The sequence below is a fragment of the Bos taurus genome, chromosome 18, assembly GCF_002263795.3.
Source record: "Bos taurus isolate L1 Dominette 01449 registration number 42190680 breed Hereford chromosome 18, ARS-UCD2.0, whole genome shotgun sequence".
NCBI classification, from domain to species: Eukaryota; Metazoa; Chordata; class Mammalia; order Artiodactyla; family Bovidae; genus Bos; species Bos taurus.
Window position 1 is genome coordinate 57,524,236 of NC_037345.1, and position 20,689 is coordinate 57,544,924.

A 20,689-nucleotide genomic window follows, 5' to 3' on the forward strand; every position below is an offset into this window, starting at 1 on the left:
TCCCAGGTCTTTTCCAGTGAGTCAGCTCTTCACATCAGGTGGCCAAAGTATTGGAGCTTCAGCTTCAGCATCAGTCCTTCCAATGAATGTTTAGGGTTGATTTCCTTTAGGATTGACTGGTTTGATCTTCTTGCTGTTCAAGGAACTCTCAAGAGTCTTCTCCAACACCACAGTTCTAAGTCTCAATTCTTCAGCACTCAGCCTTCTTTATGGTCCAACGCTCACATCTGTACATGACTACTGGAAAAACCATAGCTTTGACTACAGCGCCTCCAGGACCCTCCAATTTTGTGGGGAATTGTAAGAGGAAGTTATGGGCTAAGACTACAGAGAATTCACCCTGGGGAAGACAGACAAGGCCAGCCTCCCTTGGGATTTGGGGGCTTAGGTGTAGATCATCTGAGGAAGAGCTTGCTCACCTAGATTCAGATGATCCACAGGTGAGTATGAAGCTGGCCCCAAGAGGATCCCTTTAAGCAGAGTCAAACCCAGGGGCTATAAAACACCTTGCTCTACAGATATAATAATCATCTAAGCAAGAAGAGAGAATGAAATTGAAGAAACAACTGTGTTGAGAAGTGGCCTTGGATTTTCAAGGCACAGACAATAATCCTAAAAGGCAAAAGGAAAGGAGTGGGCATGGATGTGTGGGGGGCAGAGGCGAAGAGAGGAAACCTTGGCAAGATTACATGTAAATATAAATCCAATATAAACATAAATGTAATTGTGTTTGTGTGCATATGTGTATACATTATAATACATACATCATCAATCTAAATAAACCTAGGAAGCAATGAGCAGGCAGAAAGCACTTATTTGGGATCAAAGACTTGCAATTTGGGGCACACAAATTCAGGGAGCAACGAAACTGTGTCCCACATGGGAGTAAAAGTCAGGGGGTTTTAAAAGCAAAGAAGGGAGATTTGCATTACAAAGAATTTTCACTGGAGTTGGAGGCAGGATCTAGTGTTGGCTGAACATGCTTGACTGCTAAGGCTATAACTAGAGGGTGGAAAAAGTTCGTTGTTGTGACAAGTCACAGGTGTTCTTGCAGAGTTCTTGAAATATCTGTGGTTGGCCCAGTTGAAAAGTTCAAGATTCCACCTGGTGGCGATGTGTGTAAGGTCCACCCCCTTAATGGCCTCCTAGCTCCATTAAGGAAAAAAAAATACCCTTGACGTAAGTGACTCCATTTTATGTCACATTTCACAACATCATATATACTCTCAGAGTTGGAAATGCCAGAGTGATAAGCAAATAGTTAAAAGCTTTAAAGCTTTCAAGACATAAGTTCACAAATTTATTTATACATTTAAATTTATTTTTTATATTTATATAGTTCAACTATATAAAACAAAAAACATTTACCTTGGATAGGTAAATGAAATCAGAAGACAAGAATAAGCCAGGAGAATATATTTACCTTGGATAGCAAATCCAAGGTAAATGAAATCAGAAGACAAGGACAAGCCAGGAAAATATAGTCATAATCCTATTATAGACTAATGATTGTAGTTCCTATATAAAAGAATTATCCAAATTTTTAAGAAAGAAATATACACTAATAATCATGAGACAGATATGAACAGCCATTGAATGGCAGAACAGCAGAAAAGATTGTTGTTGCTCAGTCATGTCCGAGTCTTTGTGATCCCATGAACTACAGCACGCCAGGCTTTTCTGTCCTTCACTATCTCCCAAAGTTTACTCATACTCATGTCCATTGAGTCGGTGATGCCATCCAACTATCTGATTCTCTGTCATCCCCTTCTCCTCCCACCCTCAATCTTTCCCAGCATCAGGGTCTTTCCAATGAATAGGCTCTTCACATCAGGTGGTCAAAGTATTGGAACTTCAGCATCACCATCAGTCCTAATGAATATTCAGGGTTGGCAGAACAGATTAGAATGGAAAGTAGTAATCATTATGAAACCTACTTAAAAATACTTTACTTTCATGTCTATAATGAGAAATTCTAGTTAAAACTATAATGGGTACATTTTTCATTGGTAAGATAGAAAGATCCAAATCAGTGCTAATGTACACTGCTGTTGAGGTTGGAGAGAAGCAGAGATGAGTCGCATTATAGGGGATGGTGATGCAAATTGGTACAACCTCCTGGAGAGTCATTTGGCCATACTGTATTCTATCAACACTGGTAATGTGTGTGCCCTCTGACTGAGGAATTCAAATTCACACAGACATTTTAGCAGACAGGCATACCTGGAGATAGTTCAAGTTCATAATAAAGCAAATACCTTAATAAAGTGAGGCAAACAATATATTTTTTAAAATTTTCTGGTACATAAAAGTTATGATTACACTATATTTTTACATCACACGGTGCAGTGCATAGCAATATGTCTCTAAAAAAAAAAAAATGTACAGGGCTTCCCTGGTGGCTTGGTGGTAAAGAATCCTCCTGCCAATGCAGAAAACACGGGTTCTTATCCCTAGTTCAGGAAGATCCCACATGTCACAGAGCAACTAAGCCTGAGCACCACAACTACTATGACTGTGCTCTAGAGCCCAGCAGCTGCAATTACTAAGCCCATGTGCCACTACTTAAGTCCACACACCAAGAGCCCGTGCTCCGCAAGAAGAGAAGCCATTGCAATGAGAGAAGTGCAAACACCACATGAGAGAGCAGCCCTTGCTCACCTCAACACCTCAAGGGCTTTTGCTGCAGTCCTTGCAGCAACAAAGACCCAGTAGTGCCAAAAATAAATGAAAATAAATATTTTTTAATGTACAAAGCTTAATTCAAAAATACTTTTTTGCTAAAGTAGGCTAACTATCATTTGAGCCTTCGGAGATTTGTAATCTTTTTAATAGTAACATCAAAGATCACTATCACAGATCACCATAAAAATATAATAAAAAAATGGAAATACTTCAAGAAATACCAAAATGTGACTCAGAGACATGAAGTGAGCAAATGCTGTTGGCAAAACGGCACTAACAGACTTGCTCTACACTGGGCTGCCCCAAACCTTCAACTTGTTTTTTAAAAAAAAGCGGGGGGGGGGGGGGGGGCAATATCTGTGAAGCACAATGAAGAACAGTAAAATGAGAAATGCCTTAGCCCTCTCAAAAATCACCTCATTAACGTCACACGATTCTTTAAAGGCTCTCATTACTAAGGAAATCACGAAGCTTTTAGGAGTTCTCTGCCAAGTTCTGCACCTTTGGGCTCCCGACAGATCTCTGACCATCTGGGCAGCCTTGACAGGGAAGAGGCCAGATAGTGAGAAAGGGGCTTTTAATCAGTGTGAAAAGTACAGAGAAAGGATATTTTTCAGAATATGCAATGCTATTTTTCTCCTAGCACTATATCTACACACATCTTTAATTGGTCCCTCGCCAATGGGAAACACCACCAAGACTTCAATTCTATGAAGATTGCCTAGTGCGTTCCCTGGCTGTACGGAATGGAGAGTCTTTGAAAATGGCGTCCTCCCTAATATAATCCTTATGGGCGGGGCCATCTTGTTCTCCCGATACCGTCCCTGAAGGAAAATGAACCGCGGAATAGACCAACGGACTTGATACGCCATGATAACTATTGGCAGACCGTGGCTTCCAAGGTGCTAGTGAGCATGAGCAACGTTCAAACACAGCCTCCCAAATCCTGACAGGGATTCGAATCGGAAGTGGCCCAGAGCGGCCATTTCGCTTCTGTTGTCAACTCTTCTAACCTGTGAATCGCCTGTGGGATGCTGAGGTGATTTGGAACATTAGCAATGGGGAATCTGCGGGGTCGATGAGGGGGGTAATCCGCTTGGTGTGAGTGATGTTGGGAATTGGGGGCCGAGTGATGGGGGTCTGTGGAATGAGTGATGTCGAGTCTGCGGAGTGAGTGGTGGGGTTCTTAGTGATGGGAGCTATAGAGTAAGTGGGGTTTTCTAATTTAAGTTTACTGCTTGGCTCGTTGATTTTCACTCTTTCTTGCCTTATTTCTGTATGTATATAAGTATTTTTGTAACTTGAATTCCAAGTGTACTTTAATTCAGAGTTTATATGTTGGCCCATGAAATTTATTTATATGATAGTGAACATGGGTCTTTAAGAAGGCCTTGGTATGGTACTGGGAACCACCTGGGGAAGTGGTCCACTGCTTGGGGGACTGTAGGAGGCAATGGCTGACTGGGAGCAGGAGCTTTGAGGGTCACATTGTAACACACTCAAGGGAGACAGTGATTGAGGGAGGATCAGTGAAATCAGTAAAGTGTTCGGGGTGCTAAGGGCAGCATTTGGGAACCAGTTGATGGGAGACCTAGTGGGCCAGTGATGGAGGTTTGTGAAGCTGATTGATTTGCTTTCTGGGCAGTGAGTGTTGTCCTTTGGAAATGAATGAGTGGGTCAGTGTTGGTCTCAACTTGGGTCTCTGTGGACATGGTTAAGGATAAGTGACTGGGTGTTGAGCAAATCAATGATAGTTTCTTCTGGGGTGCATTATTTGGAACCCTATATTGGGGGTTATCTAATGGTGATTGGGAGTCCTAGTACATGTCTGCAGGTTTTCCAAATGAAGCTGGGATTCCATACATTGAATTTGAATTTTGTCGGAAAAGGTTGAGCTGTCTGTATTATGGATGGGCACTGAAATGTCCAGAACCTTAGTTCCAGACATGGGCTACTTGAAGCCTAAGCTTTCTGAAGCCAACAGGAAATGTAAACAGTGTTTCTGGAAATTGACTATGTAGACCACATGGGATAGTGGCAACTGGGACGTGTCAGAATTCCCTTTGGAGACTGAGTGACCTTAAGGCAAATTAGGTAACAGCAGTCAGCTTCAGGTTTCCTCATCCACGAAATGGGTACGAAAGTGAAAGTGAAAGTTGCTCAGTTCGACTCTTTGCCACCCCATGAATTATACAGTCCATGGAATTCTCTAGGCCAGAATACTGGAATGAGTAGCCTTTCCCTTCTCCAGGGGATCTTCCAACCCAGGAATCGAACCCGGGTCTCCTGCATTGCAGGTGGATTCTTTACCAACTGAGCTATCAGGGAAGCCCTCAAATGGGTATAATGATGATATTTAGCTGACAGGGTGGTGTGAGAATTACTCAAGGTATCTGATACCTGACTCAGCAACTTGCTGATTTTTATTCAGCATGTAATAAAATAATTTTTATTTTATTTTTTATTGTTTATCATGTGCCTGGCAGGTTCTGAGGACTTGACAAACCTCAACTCATGGAAGTTTCTCATTGCCTATGATAAATACCTTCCTCTTCATTTTGGAAACTGCCACTAAAATAATCTCTCTCTCTTCTCATAGTTAAAAGGTGTGTCAGAGCTGCAGTTAAACCTTCATGAACTTTAATCCAAATCTTTTCCATCTTATTTTTTACCCCAATAGATTCCTGAGTTTTGTTTACCCTCATGTTGTGAACAGTGACTTTCACCTAATGGCCCTCAAAAATTCCTCTGGCATGGATATTAGATGAGTAATGATGCGTTTACTGCCTTTCCAGGATTTCCAGTGTCCCTCCAGAGCCCCTGGGTCAGGCCACATCACGGAGACTGCAGGATCTCCCTACACAGCTCAGGTCGACTCTTCCTAGCAGCTCTGATTGGAGCCTTCTGATGCCCACCCAGCTGCAGGCTCCTGGAAAGAGTGGTGTTGTCAGCAAGAGAGACCAAGAATTGAAGCCCAGAAGGGACATGCTTGCTGACATGAATTTGCCCCAGAGGCCCCAGGTCTTGGGTTTAGAGGAGCAGGACGTATCGTGTGAGGTAAGCGGGAGCCACCCCCACCCCAGGGGTAGTTCTACGGAACTTGAGGGCAGACAAAGGAAGCAGCAGACTCTGGACTCCTTGTGTCAAGACAATGTGGATTCTCCGGCAGAGAGCAGAGAACTGATAGCTAATGTTTCCTCATCCACAGGCACTGTGTCTTATAGAGGAAACTGAACTGACCGATGCAGGAGGATGTGTAGGAGAAGAGGGTTGGTCCTGGGGCAAAGGAAGAAGAAACCATAGCTCCAGCCACAGGCCAGGAAATACTCACTCCTTCCTGCTCAGCACAGGCATCCTTCACCCACATGTTCATCCTCCATCCACTGCTGGGTCTTTGCATTGTTTCAGCTGATCCCCACCTGACTCCTCCTCACTGGAGATTGGCTGGTTTCTCCTCTGTCCTCAGAATTTACAGTCACAGAGCAAGAACTAGCTTTTAAGGACCGTGTGGTTTTTCCTCTTTTAAAAGATGAATAAAAGTGCTCAGGAATAATGTAGACATTGATATTTGATATTTTGGAGTGAGGAAGCAGGGTTCTTGGTTATACTCAAGATTTCCTGAAATTCCAAGTTGTTCTATGTATTTCATGACCTTTCGTGTGTTTTTAAAATAACAATGACCCACTCTAAGGACCTCATTGCTATTGCTAAGTCACTTCAGTCGTGTCCGACTCTGTGCGACCCCATAGACGGCAGCCCACCAGGCTTCCCTGTCCATGGCATTCTCCAGGCAAGAACACTGGAGTGGGTTGCCATTTCCTTCTCCAATGCATGAAAGTGAAAAGTGAAAGTGAAGTCACTCAGTCGTGTCCGACCCTCAGCGACCCCATGGACTGCAGCCCACCAGGCTCCTCCATCCATGGGATTTTCCAGGCAAGAGTACTGGAGTGGGGTGCCATTGCCTTCTCCGAAGGACCTCATTAAATCCTGTGTATCTCCAAATACAGACACATTTTGAGGTTCTGGGGGTTAGGACTTCAGCATATGAATGAGTGGGGGGGGGTGGGGGTGGGGGCACAATTCAGCCCATAATAGTGGCAAACACTGCCTTGTAGAAAAATGTATTTCATTTTGTGTTGGAGTTGGCTGAATTTTAAGAGCACTTCTTGTTCAGCTAAGGTGTTAAGATGCATGATATTGGGTTGGCCAAAAAGTTTGTTAAGGAACATATAGAAACCACAAACTTTTTGGCCAACCTAATCCTTATTAGCTTTGTTCTTATTTTAATATTAAAAATATTGTTTTCTTGCCCTGATTCTGATTTCATACAATATGAAACAGGTAGTTAGTGGGAAGCCATATATATCATGGTGAAGTCATTAAGAACACACCCCTGTATGTAAGTTCACCAATGATGACTAATTCTCATTGAGCTGGGGTATGTTGTTATAGGGGTTAGTGTCTTTTGAGGATGTGACCATGGACTTCAGCAGGGAGGAGTGGCAGCAACTGGACCCTGCCCAGAGACACCTGTATCAGGATGTGATGCTGGAGATCTACAGCCACTTTTTCTCTGTGGGTGAGCACAGCTGACCTGGGACTCTTGGACGGGCCTCCGAGATGTCCCTCCTTCTTGTGGCATGCAGTGGGACATCTGAAGAATGTAATCAGTTTGTCCTGGGCTTGTCCCAAATTGTTCATTCCTCTTGGTCATCTTTGAATGTTACTTTGTTCCTAATGAAAGATGTGTCAGTGAAAGAAAGCTTCATTGAATGACCTCTGAAGCCCAATGTATGTCTTGCACGCTAAGTCACTTCAGTTGTGTCCGACTCTTTTTGACCCCATGAACTATAGCCAATCAGGCTCCTTTGTACATGGGATTCTCCAGGCAGAATACTAGAGTGGGTTCCCATGCCCTTCTCTGAAGCCCAATACCACATCCTAATGCAATATCCTTTCTTATTCACAGGGTATCACATTCCCAACCCAGAGATCATTTTCAGGATTGAAGAAGGAAAGGAACCATGGGTGAGGAAGACTGAACTCCCATGTCAGAGGTATCATGGTGAGTGACTGTCAAGTCGTGTAGATCCATGAGGGGCCATATTCAACCTACCACACTTATCCATTCCCCAATGGTGGACACACGTTATCTCCTACTCCTTAAAACTAATGCTGCTATACATTATTTTGTAATGTATGCCATTAAGGCTAATACTGCCATACATTATTTTGTAAATGTTCTATAGGGGCCAACATAAGAATTAATCAGAGGTGGATAGTCAAGGGGGATTGCCTGATCACTGGATATGACTACACTTAATCCAGCTAAGTTAATCATTTTTACATCTTGCTTCCCAACATATATAATATTTATCAAATTTCTCATTTATGGCCCATGTTATGATAGAGCTGTTTTCATTTTTCTGGGAACAGAGCATCTCATCATATCTGTTATCTGATTGGATTTTCCATCTGTATGTTGCTTTTGTCGTCTCATTTTATCCCTTTGTGGAATTTCCTGAAGGCCTTTTTTTAATTTGTCCTCTGAACTCATTTTTTTTCTGCACTGAATCCTTCTTTATTCCTAATTGTGGTGCCTCCAACTTGGGCCCCTGTACTTCCCTCTGGCTATCCCTTCATAGAGGAATTACTTTAAAGGACCCTTCTATTCTCAACACTTAAGGCCTAATTTTTTTTTTTTCCTGATGATCCTTTATCAGTGCCTCCAGTCCCCATGCCTAAACCATGTTCTCTTATTTAGCTTTATGGTGGACAGTTCCTGTGGGGTGTCTCATTTCCTTTAAGGAAATCAGAAATTGGAATCATTATGCACATCAGAAATTCTTCTCACTTTATACGTTTTGTCCAAAGATTCTTCTGTTTCTTGGCTCTCCCATCTTAGTCTTCTAACTTGTTATTTTAGAAATTCTACTATATATATATATATATTTTAAAAGACAATTTAGTTGACTCTTTTTCTTAATTCCAGGGGTATCACCATAAACCACGTATTTTCTCATGCTTGGGTTATTTTGTTCCTAATGGGATTTGTGGATTCCCAGTCATCATGAGTTCAGTCAAGATGACATTGATAGATTACCCCAAAGATTGATTTATTTCTTTTTCTCAGATTTTAATGCTATCAGTTCAGTTCAGTCACTCAGTTGTGTCTGACTCTCTGCGACTACATGAATCGCAGCACACCAGGCCTCCCTGTCCATCACCAACTCCCGGAGTTCACTCAGACTCACGTCCATCGAGTTAGTGATGCCATCCAGCCATCTCATCCTCTGTCATCCCCTTCTCCTCCTGCCCCCAATCCCTCCCAGCATCAGAGTCTTTTCCAATGAGTCAACTCTTCGCATGAGGTGGCCAAAGTACTGGAGTTTCAGCTTTAGCATCATTCCTTCCAAAGAAATCCCAGGGCTGATCTCCTTCAGAATGGACTGGTTGGATCTCCTTGCAGTCCAAGGGACTCTCAAGAGTCTTCTCCAACACCACAGTTCAAAAGCATCAAGTTCTTCGGTGCTCAGCTTTCTTCTTCTGGAGAAGGCAATGGCACCCCACTCCAGTACTCTTGCCTGGAAAATCCCATGGACGGCGGAGCTGGTAGGCTGCAGTCCGTGGGGTTGCTGGGCCCGGAAGGAGGCCGTCTGTGGGGTCACACAGAGTCGGACACGACTGAAACGACTTAGCAGCAGCAGCAGCAGCAGCAGCAGCAGCAGCAGCTTTCTTCACAGTCCAACTCTCACATCCATACATGACCACTGGAAAAACCATAGTTTTGACTAGATGGACCTTTGTTGGTAAAGTAATGTCTCTGCTTTTCAATACGCTATCTAGGTTGGTCATAACTTTCCTTCCAAGGAGTAAGTGTCTTTTAATTTCATGGCTGCAGTCACTATCTGCAGGGATTTTGGAGCCCAAAAGAATAAAGTCTGACACTGTTTTCACTGTTTCCCCATCTATTTCCCATGAAGTGATGGGACCAGATGCCATGATCTTCGTTTTCTGAATGTTGAGTTTTAAGCCAACTTTTTCACTTTCCTCTTTCACCTTCATCAAGAGGCTTTTGAGTTCCTCTTCACTTTCTGCCATAAGGGTGGTGTCATCTGCATATCTAAGGTTATTGATATTTCTCCCAGCAATCTTGATTCCAGCTTGTGCTTCTTCCAGCCCAGCATTTCTCATGATGTACTCTGCATAGAAGTAATGCTATATATATATATATACACACACACATACACATACATACCTACTAAAAATGGTAAAAATAAAGCGCATTCTCATTTTTTAAAAAAAGTGATAGATGACTGAGGTTTGGGAACAGGACAAGGGTCTGGGATAGTTTATCCAAGTGATTGAAAGAGAAAAGAAAACAAGACGTGACGGTCTTAACCATACTCAGTATTTAAATCTCTGATAGGATAAAGTAATAGTAAAATTCAGCCACCTTTTTAAAAAGAATCTGTTATGTCTTATGTTCTTACTAGTAAACTGGATGATCAGTGACTCCTGTTCTTAACCAAAAAATGGTATATTGAGTAGCATAAAGCTGAAAGTTATAACAAAGAGACCAAGGTCCAGTAGAATAATTTCCAGAATAATTCTCCTCCTATAAAACACTTCTAAAGTCAGTTCAGCAGGAAGCCTTATGTTTTGTATTCATTCAGGTGTTGAAATTTTTCTCTTGTCATTGCAGTACCATCTTTTATGATGCTGTCAATCTTTGGGAATGAGTGCATTGCAACCAAAGCCAGGTTCTATTAGGCAGAAAAGGGATGGAGGGTACTGAGAAACTGTGATGTGTTTCTCTGGCTAGAAGTGGTGCATAATGTTGTATGCCCATTTCGTCAGCAAAAACAGTCTCACTGTCACATATCACTGCAAAGGAAATTGTGAGTCATTATGTGGCTTGGCTGCCATGTGCCTGGCCATAGTTAACCTCTGTGGAAGAGGGTGAGACAGCCTCTAGGGGACAGCCTGTTTGTCCAGTCTTCCAGTTTACCCTTCTTGGGATATGTACTAAGTTCAGGGAAACAAACTTTAGTTTCATAGAATTGAGAGTTTGAGTATAGGTATTCTTTCACTGCTTGGCTATGTCAGGGTTGATGCTTTAATAGTCTATCAGAGGATATCTAGGGCTGAATGATTTTGGTATTGTTTCTAACAAGTAGGAGGAAGCTGGGAGATTAATCACAATGTAGATCTTTAATGAAAACCTATACAGATGTTCCCTGACTTGTGATGGTTCAATTTACAATTTTTCAACTTTACAATGTTGTGAAAGTCATACACATTTAGTACAAACTATACTTTGAATTGTAAATTTTGATCTTTTCCCAGGCTAGTGATATATAGTACTATACTCTCATGATGCCAGGCTCCCAGTCAGCCACATGATCATAAGGGGAATCAACCAATACACTTACTACCCTTCTGTACCCAGATAACCACTCTTTTTTTCACTTTCAGTACAGAATTCGATAAATTGCATGAGATATTCAACACTTTATTATAAAATAGGTCTTTTGTTAGCTGCTTTGGCCCAACCTTAGGCTAACATAAGTCTTCTAAGCACATTTAAAGTAGGCTGGGTTAAGCTTTGTTTAGTAGGTTAGGTGTATTCAACTCATTTCTGATTTATGATATTTTAAACTTATCATGGACATATCAGGACATAACCTCATTGTAAGTTGAGAAAACTCTGCACTCTGAACCCCTCCTTCAAGCTTTGGCTGTGCACAGATGCTGCCCTATGACACTCTTGTCTCTTTTATCCTGTAGTCATTGCACTAGGTCTGGGTATCTAGATCACCTGCATGAGTGGGGTCAGGTTGCCTTTGTTAAAGTCTTAACTTTCCCCACGGCTGGGCAAAGTGATTTTGGTTAATTATTTAACCATTGTACTTCCTTTGTTTCATGTGGAAAACCAGGATAATAAATAGTTACTTCCTGGGATTGTTGTGGGGATTGAATGAATTTATGTGTGCATCACATAGAACATTGCCTAGCAAATGCTAAGTGCTATACAGCTAAGTGGCTGACATATAGTAAGGGCTGTGTGACTTCTCTCTTGATCACCATCAGCATGACCATTGGTATATGACTCAGCAGTTTCTCCATGCACAATCTCAGTCAGCTCCATGTGACTTCTCCTCTATCCTTTGCTAATTGTTCACTGTATCTATTTCATCTTGTTCTCCTTCTAGAAGGGGAGTTTGGGCTTGAAACCCCACAACGGGAAATTTCTGAAGAAGCTTCATTTCACAATGAGATGATGGGTGGAGTCACAAGAGATGGTTCATGGTGTTCCATTTTAGAAGAACTGTGGAAACAAGCTGACCAAACAGAGAGGGATCCTAAAAATCAAAATAAACCTTCACATCAGGGGGCTTTCTTCAATAAGAAAACACTGAACACAGAGAGGGACTGTGACTACAAGTACCCTGGAACAGTCATTCAGGCAAAGCCCCACCTTGTTTCTTCACAAAAGGGACCTCATAAACGTTGCTCAGTTGCAAAAAGGTTGAAGCCTAACCTAGAAGCAACTCATCAAAATCAAAGCAGTATCACAAAACACCTTGATGATATGGTTGGATCTGGTCAGCCAGTTATCCATAGCTCTTCCAGTGCCAGCTGCAAGAATACTCACACAGGAGAGAACTTCCGTGAAGGTAATACATGTACAAAAGCCTTCAGCCAGAAACAGTTACTCACACAGCATCAAGTTCATGCTCAGGAAAAACCAGATAAGTGTACTGAATGTGGGAGGGACTTGACCCACAAGTCACACCTCCTTGAGCAACAGAGATTCCATAGTGTAGAAAACCTCCAGGAATGTGGTAAATGTGGGAAAGCCTTCACCTCACAACCAAAACTCGGGGTCTGTGTGACAGATCATACAGGTAACATACCGTATATATGTAAGGAATGTGGAAAAGTCTTCATTCAGAGGCCAGAATTGGTTACACACCAGAAAACTCATACTAGAAAGAAGCCCCATAAATGCCATGAATGTGGAAAAACTTTCTTCCAGATGTTATCTCTCTTCAGACATCAGAGAACTCATACAAGAGAAAGACTCTATGAATGCGGTGAATGTGGGAAAGGCTTCTCCCAGAATTCAACTCTCAGTATACATCAGAAAATCCACACTGGCGAGCGACAGTATGTATGCAGTGAATGTGGGAAGGCCTTCACCCAGAAGTCAACACTCAGCTTGCACCAGAGAATCCATTCAGGGGAGAAGTCTTATGTGTGTATTGAATGCGGCCAGGCCTTTATCCAGAAGGCGCACCTGATTGTACATCAGAGAAGTCACACTGGAGAGAAGCCTTATCAGTGTCACAGCTGTGGGAAATCCTTCATTTCCAAGTCACAACTTGATATACATCATCGAATCCACACTGGGGAGAAACCTTATGAATGCAGTGACTGTGGGAAGACCTTTACCCAAAAGTCACACCTCAACATACACCAGAAAATTCACACTGGAGAAAGACACTACGTGTGCAGTGAATGCGGGAAGGCCTTCAACCAGAAGTCAATCCTCAGCATGCATCAGCGAATTCACACCGGAGAGAAGCCTTACAAATGCAGTGACTGTGGGAAGGCCTTTACTTCCAAGTCACAGTTCAGAGAGCATCAGCGGATCCATACGGGAGAGAAACCCTACGTATGTGCTGCATGTGGGAAGGCTTTCAATGGTAGATCAAATTTCCATAAACATCAGATGACTCACAATAGAGAGAGAACCTTTGCCTGTTACAAGTGTGGGAACACCTTCGTTGAGAAATCAGAGTTAATCACACATCAGAGAACACATATTGGAGAGAAACCTTATGAATGCTGTGACTGCGGGAAATCCTTCAGTAGGAAACCACAACTCAAAGTGCATCAACGAATTCACACAGGAGAGAGACCTTATGTGTGTTCCAAGTGTGGGAAGAGCTTCAACAACAGGTCAAATTTTAATAAACACCAGACAACTCACACCAGAGATAAATCTTATAAAAGCAGTTAATCTGTGCAAGGCTTTACCCAGAAGTCAATTCCTAGTATGCATAAACATCATAAACATCAATGAAACTAACTGAATTTCTTGAAGAAAAAACATGAGGCAGATATAATCATATATTATAGAATTCATGCTTCAGAAAAGCTCTAGGGAGGCACTGCATGTCTCCAAGTTACACATATTTTATGTGAGGGAAATAACTCAGGAAAGAACTTTTAAGGATGAGTGGAAATATCTATATTTGTACTAGCTTCATTAAAAGTTACAAAATTCATTTGAGGAAGAAACCCTAATACATTGAGAAGAGAGTTTCTATAGAGTAAGACAGATGGTTACCAGATTATAGGAAAATTTGTGGGACTATAATGATAACCCTGTTTAATGTGGAATATCATTATTTTTAGGCTGCCAGCAAACTAAATGATGACTTGGCAATATTAAGTATGTGTGTGTGTATCTGTATACTTATGTATGTATGCATATTTATATCTGCAGGTCAGTGTGTATACACACACACACACATACTCAATTCTGTAGTTTTTGCTACAGAATTCACTGTGTAACCAGAGGTGTTGATTATATATTTTTAAAAAGAACCTAACAATTGTTTTATCATATTTACTCCCTATTGAATTTACATCCTGAGGTTGCACAATTATTATTAATTTCTTTATGTACACAGACAGATGAATGTACTGTTTTTGGTAAATGCATAAATGTGATTCTGATATTCATAGTGTAGTTTTTCTCTTCTTTCATGATTAGTTCAGCTCTACTCTCCCCTTTCCACCTCCACCATCTATGGTGAACCTTTTAGTATGGAGTCTTTTATATGTTTATACAGGCTACTAATCACCTATGTCAGGAGTCAGCAAACTGTCCATCAGCCAAATCTGGTTGGCCACACATTTTTTAAATAAAGTTTTACTGGAACACAGCCATGTTCATTTTTTTGTGTGATGTCTGTGGTTGCTTTTGTGCTCCAGTGGCAGAGCTGAGTAGTTGTGGCAAAGGCCATATGGCCTGCAAACTGAAAGTATTTACCCTCCAGCTCAGAGAGAAGTCTGCCAACACTTGTTATTCCCACACACTCATTACTATGCTCATAAGCATACACCTATATAGGTACTCTTCCCTCTTTGTTTTGTAAGCATCAAATCATATCACATACCTTGTGCAGTTGTTCTTTTCAGTCTACAACACAGCTGTTCAGTGACTGCATCAGTATTCTATCAGTATGAGGACATGCTGTAATTTATTCACCTACCCTCATTTTTTTTTTTTTTTGCCATATCCAGGAAATTAGTTCCCTGACCAGGGATCAAACCTGTATCCTCTGCATTGGGAATTCAGAGTCTTAACTGCTGGACTGCCAGGGAAGTCTCCATGTATTTTATTTTTTTTCCCACTCCCCTCCTTTTTTTTTTTTTTGGCTATAAGAAAGAAGTAGAACAGCATAGTTTGTAAGTAGACAGGCCCAGGAGCCAGGTTCCTGTGCATCAGTGCCTGCTCAGTCATGTCTGCCTCTTTGCAACCCCATGGACTGTAGCCCATCAGGCTCTTCTGTCCATGGGATTTCTCAAGCAAGAATACTGCAGTGGGTTGCCATTTCCTCCTCCAGGAGATCTTCCTGACCCAGAGGTCAAACCTGCACCTCCTGTGTCTCCTGCATTGGTAGGTGGATTCTTTTTATTTATTTTTAATTGAAAGAGAATTGCTTTGTGATATTGTGTTGTATTCTGCCATACATCAACATGAATCAGCTATAGGTATACATATGTCCACTCCCTCTTAAATCTCTCTCCCACCTCTCACCCCATCCTACTGCTCTAGGTTGTCACAGAGCACAGGTTTGAGCTTCCTGAGTCATACAGCAAATTCCCACTGGCTATCTATTTTACATATGGTAATGTATATGTTTCCACACTGCTCTCTCCATTTGTCCCACCCACTTCTTCCCCCATTGTGTCCACAAGTCTGTTTATGTCTGCAACTTCATTGCTGCCCTGCAAATGGGTTCATCTACCAACTTTCTAGATTCCATATATATGCAGTAATGTACGAAGTTTGTTTTTCTCTTACTTCACTCTGTGTAATAGGCTCTAGGTTCACCCACCTCATTAGAATGGACTCAAATACATTCCTTTTTATGGATGAATAATATTCCACTGTATATATGAACCACAGCTTTTTTAATCCATTCATCTGTCGACAGACATCTAGGTCGCTCCCATGTCCTAGCTATTGTAAACAGTGCTGCAATGAACATTGGGATACATGTATCTTTTTCAATTATGGTTTTCTCAGCATATATGCCCACTAGTGGAATTGTTGGGTTATGTGGTAGTTTCATTCCTAGTTTTTTGTATTTTTTTAAGGAATCTCCATACTGTCTTCCATAATGGCTGTATCAATTTACATTCTGGCAGGTGGATTCTTTACCACTGAGCCACCGGGAAGCCCTTGGGTTCCTTACTTGATTCTATATCAATCAAGCAAGATATTTATCTGCCCCTGGTCTTCAAAAGAAGATGACAGTAGTACTACCCCACAAGTCCTTGTGAGAAATAAACAGGTGAATAAGCATTAAGCACTTTAACTGTGTGGAAAGAACCAGAGCATGGTCAATTTGAGTGGGGCCCTGTGTGACCAAATGAATGGCAATGAAAGGATGGGGATTAGGAATGGCAGAGAGAAGCCAGTAAAATAAAGCCTCCTTTAACAAGAAACTAGGTGGGATGGTTGAGGGGATTCTTTCTAGGCTCCAGATACCCCTCAGCCTGGGGGCTTCTGGAACTAAGGGGCCGATGTCCATGGTGAGGTTGGTGTAGAGGGGCCACAGCTCCTTGGAGAGCAGCCTGTATCCTGGTGAGTTGGCAGCATCGTGCCGCCACTTCTGGTGGATCTGGGCCAGAAGGCCAGGACTGGAGGGACTGAGGGGGCAGCCGTGTGAGCTGAGGGCTTGGGAACAGGCCCAGGACTGGCCACCCCTGCCCCACACCCTAACTCACCTCTGGGAGCTCTGCTTGCAGCTGGGGTCCTGCCCCTCCTCCAGCATGTGGTAACAACCAAAGAGCAGATGAAGCCATAAGAGGACCATCCAGCTGAGTTGCAGCCTTACAGGGGAGAGGATGTGAGGCCAGATGCCTGTCTCCTTTCACACCCGGCCCCTCAGGCCAGAGTAGCTTGTGTCTCCCGCAATCCAACACAGTTCACATTCTCACTCAGTCTTGGGCACCCCGTGGCCCCCGCACCACAGAGGGGCCTGTTGCCCTGAGCGAGGCTCCCCACATCAGCGCCCCCTACCTGGCAGTGATGTCACTGTCTTCCTAATTCCCACCCTAGCTGGTGTTGGGGAAGCCACTGATCCTCAGGTAGTGAATGGGGTGCAGGGCAAACACCCCTCCATGGTAGCCTCGGTAGGGCAGCCTACAGAGGCAGGGAGAGTTGGAAGCACAGGGCATTTCAGGCAATGGGCCCTGGCCCTTTGCTAGCCAGGAGCACAGGGTTTATTTCTGGGTTATCCGTTCCCCACTCTCTCCCTTGGTAACCTCTCCCTGACCCCTAGGATGTCCCTGTGCCTGATCCTGGGGCAGCCCTGCCCCTTGAGATGACCCCTCATGTAACCCTGGAAATCCCCTCCCTGAATCATCTGACAGGCCCATCTTGTGACCCCATCAATGGTCCCTCCTGTTACAAGTTCTCCTCTGACCTCTGTTACAACTTCTCTGCCTACCACTTTATTAAATGCATCCTGACCCCCCCAATGATAACTAATCCCACTGTCATTTGATACCCACACCCAGGAGGAAGCTTCTCCCCATCTATAAGGCCTTTCCCCAGGCCTCTTCATCCTCTCCATCATCAGCCCCAGGGATCACGGCCTGGACTGTACAGATGGGCAGGGCCTGGCCAAGAGTCCCCCAACAGGAGGTCCCCTCCCTCCACCTACATGTCATTGAACTTGTCGATGGCCATGGAACAGGGGCAGGGAAGGTGTTGCAGATGCAGAGGTTGTGGTCATCCTCTGGGAGCAGGTTCACATTGTGGAAAAAGACACGGTCCCAGTCCTCCTCCTGCATGGCCTCCCAGAACCCCATGTTGCACAGGCTGCCCCAGTTGAAGGTGGTGGTGTTCACCTGGGGTGGATGGAGATACTCACCACAGGCAGTGGTGTCCCTGCCACTTGCCAGGCCCATCCTCTCTCACCTTTCCAAGTGCCATTCTCCTGCCTGGAACCCCTTCTTATTCCCAGACTTGTCCAGGAAGGCTCAAAGGTTACCCCCCCCCCCAGGAAACTTTCCTTGGATCCCCACCCCCATCCTTGGCAGACTCAGCATCTTCAGTTTCTCAGCTCTCCCTTCTTGGCCATTTTCAGAGTTCTCAAGGATCATCACCTTCAAGGGGTCGTCTGAGGGAGGCAGAGGTCAGGAGAGACTGGGGACCGTCTGTGTTTCTCTTCCTGCTCCTGCCAGACAAAGACTAGGTCTGATGCTCAGGATAAGATCTGCCATTCCTCCTTGTCCTCCTCTATCATCATCTTCATCACCATCTTAACCATAACCATCATCACTTATCATTACCATGATATTCATCATCACCATCACCACCATTATCACTATCTTCATCATCTTCAACATCATTAGCAGTCCCCTAACCTCCATCATAACTATTACATCATCATCATGACCATCAGCACCACCACCACCACCACCACCAGCATCATCACTGTCACTTATTAAGCATCTAGTATGTGCCAGGCACTGGCCTCATTGCTTTACACTCATTATCTCATGAACCTTGGACTCATGAATGAGAAAACAGTAGCACAGAGCGCAGATTCCCCAAATTTATACACAGTCATACTGAAGAACAGTGTATTGAATGAATGGATATATGGATGGAGAGATGAAGACTGGTCCCAACCTCACGCCACACAAGCAGTAATGGGCAAGGCCAAGATTCAAACAGGCATCTAACAGACCTCAGACCCAGCGCTTTACTTTACCCCTTGGGTTGCTGCCCAGTCCAACAAGCTTTGGTCTCAGAGACCCAGACTCAGTGGGATGAGCCCTTCCCTTAGTCAGCTACTCAAACAGAGCCCAGACTAAGCCAGTCTAGACCAAACACATAGCCCTTGGTTCTGGTCTTCCCCAGTCCAAGTTCTTCTTGACTCATCAATCCTACCCTCTGGATACTCTCTGGCCCAGACACTCTCAGCTCAGACACTGACGACTCCAGCCCCGACTCTTCAAGGCCAGGCTCAGACCGCTCTGCCCTCTTGCTCCTGTGCCTCCTCATTCCTGCTGCACCTGGTTCACCACGGAAATGGCACAGTGCAGTCGCTGGCACTGTAGGAAGGAGTGCACGTGGGACAGCAGCTGGGCCTGCCCATAGTAGGGCACCACTACTGCCACGTGGGGTCGCGCCCAGCAGGGACCTATCCCAGAAACCCCCACTACTCAGGTGTACCGGGTTAAATCATGTCTCCCCACAAATTCACTCCCACCTGGAACTTCAGTACATGATCCTGTTTGGAAAGAGGGGTTTTGCAGATGTCACTGGTTAAAATGCGGGAAGGTGAGGCTGCAGCAGTGGTGGTTCTGGTAGAGGAATGCCCCCACCAGCAGCAACTGCGCCCCCAGAAGTAACAGCAGCATCCCCCTCTGCTGTACCATTCTGGGGAAGAAAACAAAAGGTCATTCCTCCCGTCTTGTAAACCCTTTACTTCAGCCCCAGGGGGCTCCAGCCCTGTCTCCTGCTCCCATCTTTCCCCACCTGGCTCTGCACACTGCACAGAGGGAGAACGAGAGAAAGACTTGCTGAAGCCACTCAAGGTCACACCACCTGCTCTGAGGACCTGCCATGCACCCACCTCCAGCCTCATCACTCCTACCTCCTGGGCACACTGGACGCTGGCTTGGTGCTCCTCTGGCTAAGTGATTAATCTCTCTTGGGCTCGACATCCTTATCTGTAAAAAGGGGCTTACAGCTTGTTGTTCGAGGACCTGCAATGTGCATAAATCAAGGGGTTGGACTGGACTCAGCATTTTCCCAGGACAGAGCCAGGTTCTCTCACATTTCCAGCATCCTGAAAGGAAGGGACCTACTCCACTCCTGCTCATCCTGGGTGAGCCCTCTCCCCTTTGCCACCACAGGCACCAAGCAGCCCCTCGTGGCTTCCGTAGCCCCTGTTATCTCCCTCACCCATCATCTGATCATCATGGATTGTGACTGTCCGTGTCAGCCGCCATCAGACGAGGGGCTTGCTAAGAGCAGGGTCCAGGACTGACTCAGTTCTAGGTGCCCAGCATTTCCACACACAGGAGGCCCCAAGAAGCGAATGAATGAGTGAATCAATGAATGAGATGCTATTCTCCACCTGGTAAACTCCTGCTCATCTTTCATGTGCTCCGCATCCAGGGACTCTTCTCTAAGTCCCTCACTCCTGTCTACTCTTGTCAGGACCCTCCCAGTCCCTGGCATCTCTGCTGCCACAGCTCTGGTCAGCAGACCCGGACTGATCCAAATCCACTCTCTCCCCGTCACCAGCCTGGGAACCCTGGGAGGGTGGCCCTGGGCATGACTCATCTTTGGGCCTCAGCATCATCCATCGTCCTGGTCACTAAGTGGGCGAGTATATTTTTAGATGAACTAGAAAATGATCTCAGTACAGAGGCATGCTCCAGACCAAATCTCAAAGGCGGGGCAAGACAGAATGTGATCAGGGATAGAAAATCCTTCAACTTTGGAGCGTTAAGGAAACAAGAATCCAATTTCTGTAGCAAAGTGGGTCAGGTATTTCTTGCAGCCTTTCAGCTGGAAAGGCAGCTTTTAAAGGAGCATTGTGGACTTGCCTGGTGGTACAGTGGGCAAGAATCCTCCTGCCAATGCAGGGAGAGGAACAGGTTTGATCTCTGCTCTGGGGAGATCCCACATGCTACAGAGGAATTAAAGCCCATGCACCAAAACTACTGAGCC

At 44.3% G+C, this 20,689-nt stretch overlaps 2 protein-coding genes across 3 annotated transcripts in view; one reads left to right on the forward strand and one right to left on the reverse strand.

Annotated features, from left to right (window-relative positions):
* Positions 1-20,689, reverse strand: part of LOC618268 (sialic acid-binding Ig-like lectin 5) — a 58,384-nt gene that overhangs the window by 27,857 nt on the left and 9,838 nt on the right. The window lies entirely within an intron of this gene.
* ZNF175 (zinc finger protein 175) lies at positions 3,566-14,645 on the forward strand. Its single transcript, XM_002695231.7, has 5 exons — positions 3,566-3,724; positions 5,481-5,742; positions 7,138-7,264; positions 7,655-7,750; positions 11,901-14,645. Exons 1-5 carry the CDS (start codon positions 3,717-3,719, stop codon positions 13,712-13,714), a joined length of 2,307 nt encoding a protein of 768 aa, XP_002695277.4. The 5' UTR covers positions 3,566-3,716; the 3' UTR covers positions 13,715-14,645.